General features: G+C 34.6%; 1 protein-coding gene across 1 annotated transcript in view; it reads left to right on the top strand.

Moving 5' to 3' along the window:
• The window catches only part of ptprua (protein tyrosine phosphatase receptor type Ua), a 404,456-nt gene that overhangs the window by 353,001 nt on the left and 34,590 nt on the right, over window positions 1-16,865 (top strand). Inside the window, exon 22 of the mRNA XM_073821437.1 lies at window positions 4,731-4,784. Within this exon, the coding sequence (XP_073677538.1) occupies window positions 4,731-4,784 (54 nt within the window). The remainder of the gene's footprint in view (window positions 1-4,730; window positions 4,785-16,865) is intronic.

Consider the following 16,865-nt stretch of genomic DNA (forward strand, 5'->3'; position numbering starts at 1 on the left):
AGTATAGTTTTAATGTAAAGTTTGTTTGTTTGACGTTTTTTATAACATGCATTAGAAGAATAAAAAGGCAAAACAAATGTTTTGGTTAATAAAAAAAGTTTAAAAATAAACACCTTTAGAGGAAATGTCAGGCATAGGGGGGCCTTTGAATAATTGACCCGAGAAGGAAGTGGGCCCCGGCATAGTTTCTGTACCTAAAAACTAATGTTAGACCTACTTAAAAAAAAAACCCCGAAAAATCAGTTTATTTTATTGTATCTTTACTCTATTGTATTTATTTGTGCTGTTGCTTCTAGTTAGATAGATTATTAGTATTTCTTTACTTTTAATTTTTTTAAACCGTTGCACCCCTAATTTTCACCACGCAAAAATTTGTCTAATGGAAATTCTGATTGGCTGATGATCAAAAAAGTAAATTTCGAACCCTTATATGAGACCATGCAACTGACAAAACAATGTTTTTAGCGTTTATTTTACATTAATAACCAATAGAATAGCTGCTAAAACACCACATCTGTGTTTTATCCTAATGATGATTAATGTAAAATAAACGCTAAAAAGAGGACTATTTTGTAAGTGCGAATCATGCTACTTTAACGCACCAAAATAAAATAATAATTGAAGAGCGGCTTCAAACGGCTTTGCCTTATTTTTCAAAATATAAAATCGCCTGAATTTTGTAAAAAAAAAAAACGTTTGGAGAGAAGGTAAAAAGCAATACAAAACAAATAATTTACAGGTTATGTTGTCATTCCTTTGCTCTCAAACTGAATGCAATGTAATAAGAGGCCTTAATTAATAATAACATTAACAGTGAAGCATGCATCTAACTCTGGGTGAAAAGCTTATAATAAAATCGCCAAAATTCGTCTACGTGTTAAGAATGAGTATAATTTCCAAAGCTGTAAAAGGTTATTTAAAAATAAAGCATTCATTATAATAAACAGTTTACTGTCTTAATGTCTCCATTTTTTTAGTCTACAAATTAAAATAATAATTACAATTATTAGTATTATTTACGGTGAGCATTGCTGTCACAGACATAAGAACCCTACACAGGCCTCAAATCTATAGGCCCTAGATGCTGGCCCGAGTTTATCAGAATTCAGTAATATGGGCCCCAATCCGACCAAACCCGTCTTTTTCCCCTCTTCTCACAAAACAGCATATATACTGTTTCAGCTATTAAAATAGTCCAGTTTTGTATGTAATGCAAAGTGATTAGCCTATATTTTGTTTCGTTTTTATTAAGTTAATTTAGAAAAAACATTTGGAGCATTTTTTTGTTCGTTAAATATAAGTTTTTGATTTTTAAAGTAACGACCAAGCGGCAAGCGGCAGAGAATGAGTTGATCATATTGTGTTTGATCAATTTTGCCTTGTCAGATAATCACAACTTGCCTAAAATAAATATAGATCTAGGCCTAAAAGAGTTAAAATATAAAACAATGTTAATTTCAACGTTAAAATAATATAAATGTGCGGTATTAGGCACAAATGCAATCGTTTGTACTGAGAGCCGCTTTGCAGGACATAGAGGAGCCAGCGCAATCACTTGCATTTTTGCAGTGGATACAATTTAAAATATTCCGTTATTTTTGCTCATAAAGGTACGAGTAATACATTATTCGGAACTGTAAATGGTCTACTTTTATTTGTGTGCACTCACAATATCAACAAAACGTTGCAAACGGTGCTTGAAACATTGAAAACAAACATGATCCCCTCATGTCATCTCAAGGAGCGCTTCTTAGCAAAACTCAGCGAATTAACTCACAGACAAGATATTTATAGAAAGCTGTAAATTATTACTTAACAAAAGAGAACAAATCAAAAACAAAAACTATTTCATTATGTAGTCTGTAAAGATTAATTTCTCTCCAAAGGCGCGTCCAAAGAGGAAATGGCGATCGACAACTTCATCCTTGCAAGACACTGACTCAGAAAACACAAGCGTTTTAGCGTTTATTTTACAATACTTGCCAATGGGATAAAACACAGGCGGTGAATATAAACACTTTTATATTAGTTTAATGTTGAAATTAAGATTGTTTTATACTTGAACACTTTTAGGCCTATAGATTTTATTGTAGGCAAGTCGTGATGATTTGAGAAGGCAAAACTGATCAAACACAAGCTATGATCAACTCACTGTCTGCCGCTGGCTGCTTGGTCGTTACTTAAAAAAAATATATATATATATTGAACGAACAATAAAATGCTCTAAACGTTTTTCTAAATTAACTTAATAAAAAGATGAAATGAAGCAACCACTTTGCCGAACTATTTTAATAGCTGAAACAGTAGCTGTTTGCGTCACCGTAAATAATACTACTACTAATAGTAATTATTATTATTATTTTAATTTATAGGCTAATAAATGAGTGCACTTAAGACAGTAAAATGTTTCTAATACAATAATTCATGAATGTTCTATTTTTAAATAACCTAGAAATGTGTTTTCGAACTATTCATTCTATGAAGACATATTTTGGTGATTTTATTATAAGCTTTTCACCCAGAGATAGATGCATGCTGTTAATATTATTAAATATATATTATTACATTGAATTCAGTTTGAAAGCAAAATAATTAACATAACCGGTACAGTTTTGTATTGCTTTTTACCTTCTCCTCTCCAAACTCTATAATTTTTCAGAAACTGTTTATAAACTCAGGGGACTAAGCGCAAAACCTTCTCCACGGATTGATTATTTTTCTCCTGCAGGTGACACAGCGGGCTCCGTATGTTTATGCCCGTCTCAAGTGAAAACCTTCAGCGGCAGCAGCGAGCTTCCGGTGTACTAAAACGCGCTTTGTTAAAAAAAACCTCTAATTTTTCGATTTGGTTTTGTTGACTTTTTAATATCTGCATTTGAACGACGTGTAATGAAAACAAAATTGAAAATATGAATGAAATTCGTTTTTGTGTTCCCGAGAAAATGTAAATATTGCATAAACCAATCATTTATTCGTTTGTTTGTTTTGAAAACAAAAACGAGAAAACCAATTATACTTAGGTACACGGACCAAACAAACTTTGTTTTGGCTTGATTTTATTTTCAAAATGTTCACACCAGTTAATTGTTTTGCTCTAAGTACATTGTTATTCTATTATTCCTGCACTGATTCAGGCTTGCAAGTATTCTGTACAGGGTTGCCAGGTCTGCGAAACAAAACCAGCCGAGTTGCAAATTGTCTTCTTTTTTCTGTCAAAATAGCTTTCCAGGGATGTGTGGTGTGGGGGGAGAGATCGCTTTAACCCGTGGACTAAAAAAACAACCCACAGCAAGTGTGTAAAAAGAGCCCAATTCTGTGGTAAAATTGTCTGATTCACTGGATGCTGCAAGGCTAAACTGCACCTTATCTCTGTGTTTGGACAAATGGTGCGAAAAAAGAGTCTGTTCTCTGTAGTCTTTAATAGAAATGTGTTGCACATGCAACACAGATTCCTAAATGTGCAACTGATCAATCACGATGAAAGACGATCATTTAAAAAAAGAATGTATAATGCATGTCTCATTAAAGGTGCAGTGTGCAGTTTTTTTTTTTTTTTTGCGGCATCTAGCGGTGAGGTTGTGAATTGCAACAGTCCACCGCTCACCCCTCCCTTCACAGAAGCTACGGTAGCCCACACAGGATTAAGATGTCGTCGTTTTAGACAGCAAAGAATGAGGTTTACTTTTAAAACGTAAATTATGGAATTAAATTTACTTAATAATTCAATAAAACAATGTTATTGTGAATTTTACTGTTACTTGTTTATCTTTATGGCAGTGTTTTTCACAAAGAACAACAGTGATGAAATGCGATCTGTAGAGCAGTTTGTCCGTTTAGGGCTACTGTAGAAACATAACGGCGACTTCCATGTGAGGGGACCCGCGGCGTATGTAGATATAAACAGCTAATTCTAACGTCATAAAAACATAGTGGTTCATTGTGTAAGGTCGTTTTACACCCCTGAAAACATAGTTTAATATATTGCATTTCTGTCTAGAGATCATCTTAAATATTACACATTGCACCTTTAAATACTAAAATCTATGGTTTTGTTGATATTGTGTATCCCACGACCGTCTGCAAATAAAACCTTTTCATATCTGCACAGAAAAAAATAAATAAAAAATCATCAACAGGCAATGACTTTGATGCACTGTTCATTTCGTACCTCTAATAATTGTCAGTCAGGTTTGGTGTAACTATAGTTTTACATCACCATTGACCCAGGAGCTGTTTGTCTGATATCTCATGCTGTCATGCGTGGCATTTCATGCTTTGCATTTTCTGTTTGGCATTTAGAAAGCAGCATTCAGATACTGTATGTTTGAACAGAGATAACATTCTCTAGGCTTTCTAGTAAATTCAATGCTTAAAGCTTAAAAATCAATATCAGATGTTACACACATACTACAGATACCATATGTGACTATTTGCTTGTTTTATCAAATGTCAAGTAGAAACACTTTCATTTTTGAGATACAGAGATGCATGTTCTGATGTCACATTCCCAGCCTCACTCATGAATCACACACTTCATGTTAGCTTTTCTCTATATGATTTTGTGTTTCTATCAGAGACGCAGTACATTTGAGCCTTGAGGTTGTACAATATGATCATCCATTATATTTCACTTTATTGAAGAAACATTACATTACATAGTCATTTTCAACTGGTAATGTTATGGATAGTGTTTAGCGGGATAGCTTACTGATTCCTTTCTCTTATCTCAGCTTAATGTGCAGAGTCAACTGCAACAGTGGCGTGAGTTTGGAGACAACAATGGCGTGAGTTTGGGACGGCTTTATCTGTTTGTTTGAGCAGTGGAGGACAGGGGGAGTGTTTGGAAAACCAAACGTTATTGTTTGCTATTTTCTTTGGTGATGCAAGACGCACAGAAATGACTCACATCACCTTTAAATGGGATAAGTCAGAATACAGTATGTAGATGTTGTTGAAATGTAATTAACATATCATGAATTAATAATAATGTATGTCTTTCTCTGTCTCTCTCTCTCAGGGGTATCAGCGTTCCAACCATTTCATCGCCACACAAGGTGAGCCTTCATAATTCTGATGCTCTGAAATCACTTGTGTATTTGTATTGTGTGCTGTATTATAGCTGTTCGTAAAAATGTACCCTCTAAACATGTGTGTTCGTGTGCCCCAATTCTACTACAAAGGTTTGAATGATTCATATGCAGATATTGTTTTTGCCGTTTGATCTTATTTTTCTCTCTTGGCATCCAAACACAGCCGCACTTCCTTCTGATTAAATGCTCTTTATGTCGCTCTCTTCTTTGTGAGGGTGACTGATTAGGATGTTGCTTTTTGTTTATTCCAATACAATTGATTAGAGTCTAGCATTGAATCTTAATCATTACACAATCATTTCTGCAACCTTCTGATTCAGGCAATAGCAGTTGCAGTTTGTGAATTAACTATTAAAACATAGATCGTCAATTAAAAATGTAATATGGTAATATGTTATTATATAATTTCTGCATAGTAAACATCAGCCTCGGCCCGATTTGAAAAATTATGTCCAAATGTCTTGCAGACAAGAGGAATAACTCACATGTGCTCATCTTGGTGTTAATTTAGAACTAAAGGAAATTTAATATATATGCATTCAGGGCCAGTGAATACATATAATTACAATATATGAATTTGTATATATGCACACAATTGGTAATTGGCAAATCTGCGTGATATAATGATTTCTGAATGATCATGTGACACTGAAGACTGGCGTAATGTTAGAAAACAGTAAGGTACGATGGGCTAAAGGCACCCCAGGGTGATATTATTTTCCTCTAAACCACTGTATGGCAGAAAAACGTGCCATAGCACTTTCCAAAACATTTGCTTTTCAAAATACACGTGCAATTTTGGCTGATGCTTGATGCATTCTGTGCTTACTTGATCTTGATGTTTAAACATGTTGTAGATTTAAGTATCAAATAAGAATCGCTAAAATTATTGAATCTATCTTGAGGTAAAGGTCTTTTTAATGATTTTCAGTTTTGTTTAAGATAATTGAAGCAACAGTTTTTAAACAACAAATGAATACATAAAAGTATGGTATTTGAGGTAAAAAAACACCCCTGCTGTTGGGGCTAAAAGGCACAATAATTAACATGATAATTAATAGGCTGACTTTTCTATTTGTTGACATGACATTGTTAGATTCAGATGGGAAATATCATACTATTATGTTGGGTGTCCATCTTAACTCTTAAATGCATGACTGTTGCTCCAATCCCTATTACATATTCAGGTCTTTAGTGACCCGGACATATATATCAAGCACAGATGGATCTCTAACTGCCGCAATAGCAAAAAAAAAAAAAAAAAAAAACTCTCATGATATTTTAAGAACCATTACAAAAGAATAAAATAAAACATATTTTGTTACCTTTTGAAACTTAGAAGGGTTCAATTTGAACAGACGATTTTACCATCGCCATCATCCTCAGAGTGGCCTTTCACAGTACATTCAGCATCCGGCTGAAATTCGCTATCTCAAACATATTCGCAAAACTATTGTGTTCAGTGACTTCAGAATCATTATTTTGATCACTGGCAGCTTATTCATCACATCCACCATCAAATGATAGTGACATTTATATTTTATTGCATACAGTAATTGCTCCGCAGTAAAGCCGTTCAAATCAATTCAAATTTTGCTGATGATATACTTTTGTTTTATGCCTACGATAATTACGAATGAAACATCACGTCATTATTGTCTATCAAACAGTGCCAACTCGAGGACTAAAGGTGAATTGCATGTATTGAGTCATCAGATATTTATATATTTTTGCGCATGAAAAATGTACTTGCATTATTACACACCTCGGGTGTATTTTTACAAAAACAATTTCAGAAATATATATATAATGTATTTATTTATTATTATTATTATTATTATTATTGTTTTATTTTTCATAATGAATACATTGAGGAATACTAAGAAAGCCAAAAACAATAAGGGAGGTAAAATGAGGTAGTAAATTACGTCCTGGGTCGCTAAAGTCCCAAGGTATGCATTTATGGGTTAAAGATAATCACCGTGTTTAGAATGCAACCATTTTTAAAAACATTTATATTATTAATCACATCATATAATAAAATATCAGCACACTACTGTAAATCTATATTAAATTATCTCCTTCAATGCTTTTAGAATCTTAACATTTTACGACATTAAGTCTTTTGTATGATATTGTAATGATATTTGACTGTTCAATTACTGTTTTACTGTATTTTTATTAAATGCAGCCTCAGTAAACCTAAGAAACTTCTTTCAACATATATAAAAAAAAATAAATAAATAAATAAATGGTACCGACCCCATACTTTTTGAATGGTAAAGTATACAGCTGATTATAAGCATCACGCAGGTTTGAAGTGAAGTGATTCTCTGTCTGATTTGTTGTCTGGATGTATTCAGCTGTCTGTAGTTTCGTCTCTGTGGGTCTCAGGCTCTGTAGGAGCAAACAGCACACATTTCATTTCATCTGCTCTCTCTCACTCTTGTTGGTCGTCTGCACACCGGGGCCACTGATCAACACAGACTTCCTCCAAACACAAACACGCGCGCACACTGCTGTGCTCTGTTTGAGCAGGTGTACACACACTCATGTGGGCTTTGCTAGGCTTGTACTCTATCTGAAGGTTTACACTGGCTTTAGGTCCTGAGATTTTGCTAGTCGAGCTTTGAAGGCCATCTGTATGTTCGCATCGTGACAGCGTCGCATACTGATGTGCTCATGACTCACTGAGCTTCAATACAAATCTACCCCATCAGCCCTGCAGCTGCAACCCCAAACCACTCAAACACACACTACAACTCAATTATTACTCGATTTTTGAAAAATGAGACTGGCCCATGCAAATCTCTGAACACTATAATGACATGGTGCTTTGAGTGTTTTTTTTTTTTTTTTGTTCATTTGTTCTCCATGTTTTTAGCCTGATGTTAACCTTTGCTAAACTTAACCATAGTTGTATTATAGTAAAAGTGTTGTACCATTTGCATAGCTACAAACACCATGGTTTAGCCAAAACATTTTTTTTTTTTTTTTTTTTTTTTGTGGGTTAGCATGTTTTAACTATAATAAATAGTTAATATTTAATTAACTAAATACATTTTTTTAATAGTACAGCCATGGTTAATCTTTGTAGAGAAGTGTACTAGGGTATTCTCTGTGGTTTTCAGGGCATTGTGCATTTGCCAAAGTGATCTGAGTCACTTTTAGCATGTTTTTGCATGTATATGATGGTGGTTGGCAGGGCTTTATATAATTGATAAGGTGTTCTAAGACATTATTTGTGAATGGTTACTAACATCAAAGTTCTCCTTGCTGAATAAAATAAATAAAAATGTAGAAACCATCACATAACTTCTAATGGTTCCCACTACAAATGCCATTATAAACCTTCAACTTTTAACTATTAAAGCAAACATTAAAAAAACATTGTGTTTTGGGACCTATTCCATTAGGCAACCCAGGCTCTTGAAAACATCTTCCTCTATACACATTTCTGCAACAGTTTCAAAGTTAAATGTCCAGAGAGCCACGTTCAATACATGACCATTGCATGTTTTTTATTACGGTGCTTGAGATATGTTCAGAATTCAAATTTCCGGGGGATGTCAGGAAAGGTTAATGCTCTATGTCATTGGAAATATCCCCTACACCAAACCCAACCCTAAACATACACTCTTAAAAATAAAGGGGCTTCACAATGCCATAGAAGAACCTCTTTTGTTTAAATTGTTTCATAAAGAACCTTTAACATCTGAAGAACCTTTCAGTTTCACAAACGGTTCTTTGTGGCGAAAGAAGGTTCTTCAGATTATAAAAAGATAAGAAAGAGATGGTTCTTTAAAGAACTTTTGACTGAATGGTTCGCTGTGGAACCAAAAATAGTTATTCTATGGCATCGCTGTGAAGAACCTTTAAAGCAACTTTATTTTCAAGAGTGTACCAGATAGTGTTAACAAATTCATTTGTTGTTGCAGCCATGCTATTTTAACTTTCTTATGCGGATTTGAGACAAATCATACTTTTACAGGTTCTTACCGGAGATCTTCGTCACTCCAGTGCAACTCAGTATCGCGTGAGCTACCGTGCAAACCTACTAAATTAGAAAACGCATGCATATGAAGTTGTATATGTTCAAAAGTATCAGTTTTCTAATCGTGCATGATGGTAAAATTGTTTTGAAGTCATAAGAAAATATATATATTCTGTAAGTAACTGTGTGAAAATTAGTCTTTAAACAAAACAAATAGTAATTAATCAAATCATACTTTGTATGAAAAGGAATAAAAGTTGTCTGAGTTTGACTTACTCTAGTGTTCATTTCAACTAGAAACTGCAGTGACCCACACGTTTTATAAGTTTTGCATATATGTATAGAGGCACGTATTTCCACTGAGCCTACAGTATATGTTACCATTAGGATTTAGTGGTTTTAACAACCCTGCTGAAAAAAAAAATCTAAAACCAGCCTAGGCTGGTTGGCTGGTCTTAACTGGTTTAAGCTGGAAGTAGCTGGTTTTAGCTGTTCTCCCAGCTTGACCAGCCTGGCCAGGCTGGGAAAGTGGCCAAAACCCCTCTAAAACCAGCCTGCTGACCAGCTATGACCAGCTAAAACCAGGCTGGTTGACCAGCTGGTTTTAACTGTTTTTTTCAGCAGGGAAGCCACCAATAGAAGGTGACCAATTACCAGTAGAAACCCACAAGGTCCATTACAGTTTCCAATAAAACAAACCCATTTACTGGTTACAAAGTCCCATTGTAACCAGTAAAACCTTTACAAATTTTGTGATAGTGTTTGTTTTTTTCAGCAGGGCTATACAGTTGTTTTTATAGTATATTGCTGTAACATTGCTGTTATTTAGCATACAGTTAGCATGGTGCTGTGCTGTATAATTGGTGAGGTGCTATGAGTTGTTTAACATGTTGCTATGTGTTTGCTAAAGTGTACTCAGAGTTTTTAGCACATTACTAGCATTTGCTAATAACAATATGCTATACAGCCATTAATATATTGTGAGTTTTTTAGCATGTTGCTGTAATGCTGTTACTGGTTATCATATTAGCATGTTGCTGCCATACAGTTTTGCCCATTCACACCAAGAATGATAACTATATTCATTTAAGATAAATATATAGATCTGAGCCAATCAGAATTCAGAGCGAGAGCATTTAAAGCAGCAGACAACAAAACTGCTTGTTCCTATATTAAACATTATTTAATGCATTATCTTCCCTGCTGAAAAAAAAAAAAAAAAAAAAAAAAAAACTGCTAAAACCAGCCTAGGCTGGTTGGCTGGTTTTAGCTGGTCTTAGCTGGTCAGGCTGGAAAACCAGCTAAAACCAGCTACTTCCAGCCTAAACCAGCTAAGACCAGCCAACCAGCCTAGGCTGGTTTTAGCTGTTTTTTTTTTTTCTCAGCAGGGTTGTGTTAATGTGAATGCTAAACTACTTGTTATCGTTCTAATTATCTTTACAGTTATTGTTCTTGGTGTTGAATGGACCTTTACTGAGTTTTTTTTTATTTTTTTTATTTCCCCCACATCTTTCTGTGTGGTTGCAAGGGTGTTATGTCTAGTTTCCAAGGCATACCAAGGTGTTCAGTGGCTGCTAGCACGTTTTATAACACTTTTATACTTCTTTCAATGAAAAGTAGATAAATCCTACTTGAATAGTCACTTTATGTTGCTAAATGATGTCATATGCTAAATTTCACATTCATGACATAATTGCGGCGTATTTGTATTTTGCCTAGGGTCTAGTCTTTTATATTTCTCTCCTACTCTCTGTGCTCACATACTCTATTTTAATACAGTCAATATTAAAATAAAACTATTTTCATTTACATATTTATCTGTTTTCTGTCAGACAAGGAGATGAATATGAAATAGTGACTAAAACGGCACCTATTAAGATTGCACAACCAGCTCTCCCTTCCAAGCTGTTTATCTGCACTTAACATCCTTAACAATAATCGAGACATTGTCTGACAAAATCACCATATGCATAAGATAAAGACTTTGGCTTGCTCACTGTACAAAGCAATACAATCCTAATGCGGCAGTACCTGTGAGTCTCAGAAACTAAAGTTGGTTTGTCCAAGAATTGTCCACTAGATTTATCACTAGGTCTTTTTTTTTTTTTTTGTCACTAAAGGAGTCTGAAAAGTTGCTAAATCCAGTGACTAAGTTGCTAAGTTGGCAACACTGCTTTTTTTACAGTTGGGGAGGTTCTCTGAGCATATTTTTGGCATGTTGCTATGTGGTTGCTTGGGTGTTCTAAGCAGTTTTAGCGCATTGGTATGTGGCTTCTAGCAGATGTTTTGAAGATTTTTTCTCCATGTTTCTGTGTGGTTTCTAGGGTGTGTGGCAAGGCATTACTATGCATCTGCTAAAGTGTTCTAAGTGGTTTTCAGCACATTGCTATGTGGTTGCTAAAAGTGTGCTATTATAGAGTTAGTAATGCTGCATTCCATTTATCTAGGAAGTCGGATGTTGGAGCTGGGAAGGGCAAGTGGACCTTGAACCAGCAGAAAAAAAGTGTCAATTGTTAGCAATCCCAGCTGATTAAAAACACATTAAAAAAAGTATTTTGCACAGATAATGTCATAGTATCATGTCTACAAATAGAGGTTGGAGAGTACTGTGTGCACTACTGAGTTTGAGACACAGACAAAGTGCTTATAAAGAATATATTGCTACAGCTTTTCTTCAGTTGATACACTGATGCATTAGGGGTGTGCAATATCATCTATGATAATATTGTGATTGTTGTTTAAAAATATGCAATTTGACATTATCGAGTATATCACAAAAACAAAACAAAAACACATCCAGAGAGTGATTTGCGTGGAAAAAGGGGAAATATACTTTAAATATAAACCTAAAATCATTGAGTCTTTTAGTCATTCATTCAACTTATTAGTTCAAATGACTAATTGATTTACACTGCAAAAAAAGCTTTTCTTACTTAGATTTTTTGTCTTGTTTCCAGCCAAAATGTCTAATATTTTTTAAATCAAGAAGGATTTTCTAGACAAGCAAAAATTGTTTTGATTTCAGAGAGAAAAAAAGAAAAAAAAAAGTCAAAATTAAGTGTTTTTGAAACAAGCAAAATAATCTGCCAATGGGGTAAGAACAATAATCTTTTTTTTTTTTTTTTTACCCAATTTCAAATTGTTTTGTTTGTTCTAACCAAAAGAAAAAAAAAAAAAAAAAAAAAACTTTTTTTTTTTTTTTTACTTTTTTTTCTGAAAACAAGAAAATAATGTTTACTCATTTAGAAAATCCTTCTTGATTTAGCCCTCCTGTTACCCTAAAATCCGCTAACACCTTTTTCCCACTGGGGTCAATTTGACCCCAAATTTAAAACCTCTAGAATATGATATTTTTTTGCTAAAAGGTTAGTGTCAGGTAATTGATGTCTTTGTTGACTACTTAACAACACTCTGAAACACCCCCCCAACTTTCACTGTCAAACACCTGTGACAAAATCTCACTGACAGAAAACCTTTGCGTAGAGGCCATTTTCGATTGAGAGAGCAATTCAACTGACAGTGGTTCTCGCAATACTACAGGTATGGTTGTGTTAGTTTTATTTTTTATTTTTATTATACTTAACATATAAAATTATAGTGCATATTATAAAATCATAGCATGTTATAGTGACCTCAATATCACCCAAAACAAATGTGTGTAAATTTTTTATATTTCTTATGTTTTATACAGCTAAAAGAACCTGGGGTCAAATTGACCCCAAAGAACACCGATGTAACAAAAATGTGTACAGGGCATTGAACAAATAATATCATGTTAGTTTTATGTTTACCAAGTTTTCCCCATTAAATTAGGAAAAGTCATTCAATCTGAAGCAAAAAAAAAAAAAAAAAGTCAATTATATATGTACATACGTTAAACATTGAATGGGGTCAAATTGACCCCAAAGATAACAGGAGGGTTAAGAATTTTTTAATATTTTGGCTGGAAACAAGACAATCTAAGTAAGAAAATAATTTTTTGCAGTGTAAATTAATTAGTCATTTGAACGAATCGGTTGAATGAATGACTAAATGACTCAATGATTTTAGGTTTATATTTATAGTATAGTATTTATATTTATATTATAGTATACAATGTGTTGCTTTAACATCAAAACATTATTTATGCATTTGTAACTGCAGGTTGAATGCATTGTCCTGCATTAAACACTCTGTAAATGCATCTAAATGACTTCAGATGGAGATTATGTGCCACCAATTTTAGTTGATACTGATTGATTTGATTGGTAACAGCCCTGTAGTGTCTTACTATTTGAACCTATTGATTAAATTGAAGAATTTAACACAAAAGATGATGCATATATTTAATTAGGTTAGAAAAAAAAAGCCATATAAAATGCTCATAAAAGTTCTAAATCAATAGAATTCAGAATATGAAGAATTTCACAAGCTTTGGGAGTCAGCTGTCCACAGCAGCTCTAAACCTGCCAAAGTTCCAGCACAATAACACTCTCAGCAAAATATTGTCCAATTACCGTTATTGACAAATTCTAGACAAAATATCAAAATTCTGTTATTTTTATCGTATACACCCCTACTGAGCAGCCATACTGGGTTCTGAAGTCGGCGTTGTTGCAGTTCCTCTGAGATTCTACTGTAAGTTGGAGCTTTGACTTGGGAGGGCATCCAGTTAAATGATTTTACTGGGAATTTAGAATTTCCAACTTCAGAGTACAAATGGAAGGTGTTAGGTGGTTGCCAGGGCTTTCTGACAAGCTGCTATATGGTTGTTAAGATGTTCTGAGCAATTTTAGCTATTTTTGCTGACAGCTCTGATGTGCAGTTGTTAAGGTCTTTTGTTGTTGTTGTTGTTTTTTACTGATGCATGCTGTAACAAAAAGCGCTAATAAGGAAAGTAAAAGATGTTTGTGGTTTGCAGCAGTTTTCCCCTGGCAGTGGATCTTTGATTAACCTGGGCTGGATGTGCTCTGATGTTGTCAGCTTTCAATATGCCCACAAAAAATGTAGAACAAATGCCTCCCCATCATCCATTTAAACCTCGGAAACTTTCCTGGTTGAATGGTATTGTTTATCACAAATAACCTGGGTTTCATCCCAGCTGTAAAGCAGAGCGCTCAGAAGTGATTTTTCGAGGATGTAGCTGCGGGCGATAGCGGGAGAGCTGCTCAGGAACGCAGGAAGTGCGGTACCTGTTGTTGGCTGTAATTGTTTTAACAGGTAGAGAAGATAACAGACTCCTTGCCTGAGGGCAGAGCGTTCACAGTACTATGCTTACAAACCTTCAGCAGCTTTTCTTTAATGTTTCCAATATTTCCATGTGTATGCAGTTATCCGTGCAATGCATGAGCGATGTGTGTACAGAAAAATACATGAGGAAGAAAAGATAAAGAACAAAGAGGTTCGGCTCATGTTATTCATAATAAATGCTTTATTAAAGGTGTATACTAAGGCGAGGATTACTTATAGTATTGCTGATAAAAAAACAATTCTCTATCCCACTGTAATAAACTACAGTGTCTAAACCATCCCACAGTGATAGTGTTATGTGAGTCCACGCTCAAGAGTGTGAAGTGTTAAAATCAGAGTTTTAAATTAACACTGAAGCAGAGTTAAAGTTAATGAGATAATTAGTGATTAATTGAGTGATGATTGATTATTATTGAAGACACCTGATGTTAACAAGCAGAATCGCCAAAGCAACCATTATAATGGTCAGTGTTTGCATTAGTTGGGCTCTTGTCCCTCACATTAGATTTTGTTTGGCTGCTGTATTTGAGGTAAAACAGTCAGACAAGCCAAGAACACTCATCAGAGGTTGATTGTTATGCTTTAACATAATCATTATTTGACCTGAATCATTGAACTCATTTGGAGTCTAATCTCGAAGTTATATTTTCTTTTTTGGAAATATAACTCAGAGATTAATCTTTAAAGGAGTTCAGTCAATTGTATTTTGTTGTGGAATCACAAGGCTGATATTAAACATTCACAAAAATGATTTGACTGAACTCTTTTAAAGACTAATCTTTAAGTTATATTCCCAAAAAAGAAAATATAACTCACATAAACTCCAAATAGGTTCAATGATTCAGGTCAAATAATGATTACATTAAAACATAACCATCACCCACCTCAAATACAGCAGCCAAACAAAATCTAATGTTAAAAATGTGAGGGTCAAGAGCCCAGCTAATGCAAACATTGACCTCTATAATGGTTGCTTAAAAATTGTGATTTTCTCCTTTTGGCGATTCTGCTTGTTAACATCAGGTGTCTTCAATAATGATCAATCATCACTTAATTAATCACTAATTATCTCATTAACTTTAACTCTGCTTCAGTGCTAATTTAACACTCTGATTTTAACACACTCTTGAGCATGGACTCAAATAAACTCCTAGGAGAGTTAATTTAACACTGGGCCTTTTTCTGTGGTGGTCAGTAAGTTGATGGTTCAAATTGCAGTTTCAATGCAGCTTCAAAGTGCACTACACAATCCTAGTAGAGGAATAAGGGTATTATCTTGCAAAACGATTGGTCATTTTATTAAAAATAAATAAAATAAAAAAATATATATATATATACTTTTTGACCACAAATGCTCGTCTTGCACCAGCCTGACCTCAAGCATTACGTAGGTGGAGATACCGACCCAATGTTTACAAATTGAATGTGCCAAGAAGGTAAATTGCCCTTTACAAAAAAATGGCGGATGATTTTAAAGTTGGAGGATAATTTATTTTATTTTTATTTTTTTAAGAAACCAATCATTTTACTAGGTAAGGCCCTTATTCCTTGGCTGGGGTCGTGTAGAGCCCTTTAAAGCTGCATTAAAATTGCAATTTGGACCTCTAAATCAGTGGTTCTCAATCCTAGTCCTGGAGGACCCCTGCTCTGCACATTTTGCATGTCTCCCTTATTTAACACACCTGATTGAGATCTTCAGCTTGTTAGTTCAGTTCATGGATCTCTCTCCTAATGAGCTGATGATCTCAATCAGGTGTGTTAAATAAGGGAGACATGCAAAATGTGCAGAGCAGGGGTCCCCCAGGACCAGGATTGAGAACCACTGCTCTAAATCATTAGCCACCATTGACGTCCACTATATGTGCAAAACTTAATTTCTTTGCAAATGAAGACAGAAAGACATGAACATCTTGGATGATCTAGGAAATTTTTATTCTGGAAGTGAACTTCTATTTCAAAGGCATGTTTCTGCTTAAAATGAAAATTCATCAGTTACTCATCTAATTACTCACCACCGCCGTTCGAAACCCTTGAGGCTTCTGTTCATCTGTGAAACACAATATTTTAAAATTGCAAAGGTTTTGGTTGTGTGGACTTAAATGGAGTTACAAAAACCACTCATGTTTCATTAAAATATCTTCATTTGTGTTTTGAAGATAAATTAAAGGTGTCATATGCAGTTTTGACAGCTAGCTGTTAAAATGGGTACTGTAGTTCCAATCCAATATACTGGAGAGAGTTGGTTCTCCCACCCTCTTCTCCTCAGACTCGACGCTGATGTGTGTTGCCAGTGGACATGCAACAGGAACAAGCACAATTAAAGGTGATGAGCCTTACACCGTAAGCTGATGAGTTAATTTATCCATGTTTAATTTTCATCTTCGGGCTTTTCAGCTCGGGAAGATTCTGCGTTCACTGACTAAGTTTGTTTGCTGACTTCCTTGGCTGCAGAGTGCTATATTTTAAACCAACTGGCAACCCCAGGATGTCAGCAGTGGGTGGAGTCACACAGACCATAACAAAAAACCTTACCTTTTTGAACTGGAGTACAT

This window comes from Garra rufa, chromosome 17 (genome assembly GCF_049309525.1).
Source record: "Garra rufa chromosome 17, GarRuf1.0, whole genome shotgun sequence".
Classification (NCBI taxonomy): Eukaryota; Metazoa; Chordata; class Actinopteri; order Cypriniformes; family Cyprinidae; genus Garra; species Garra rufa.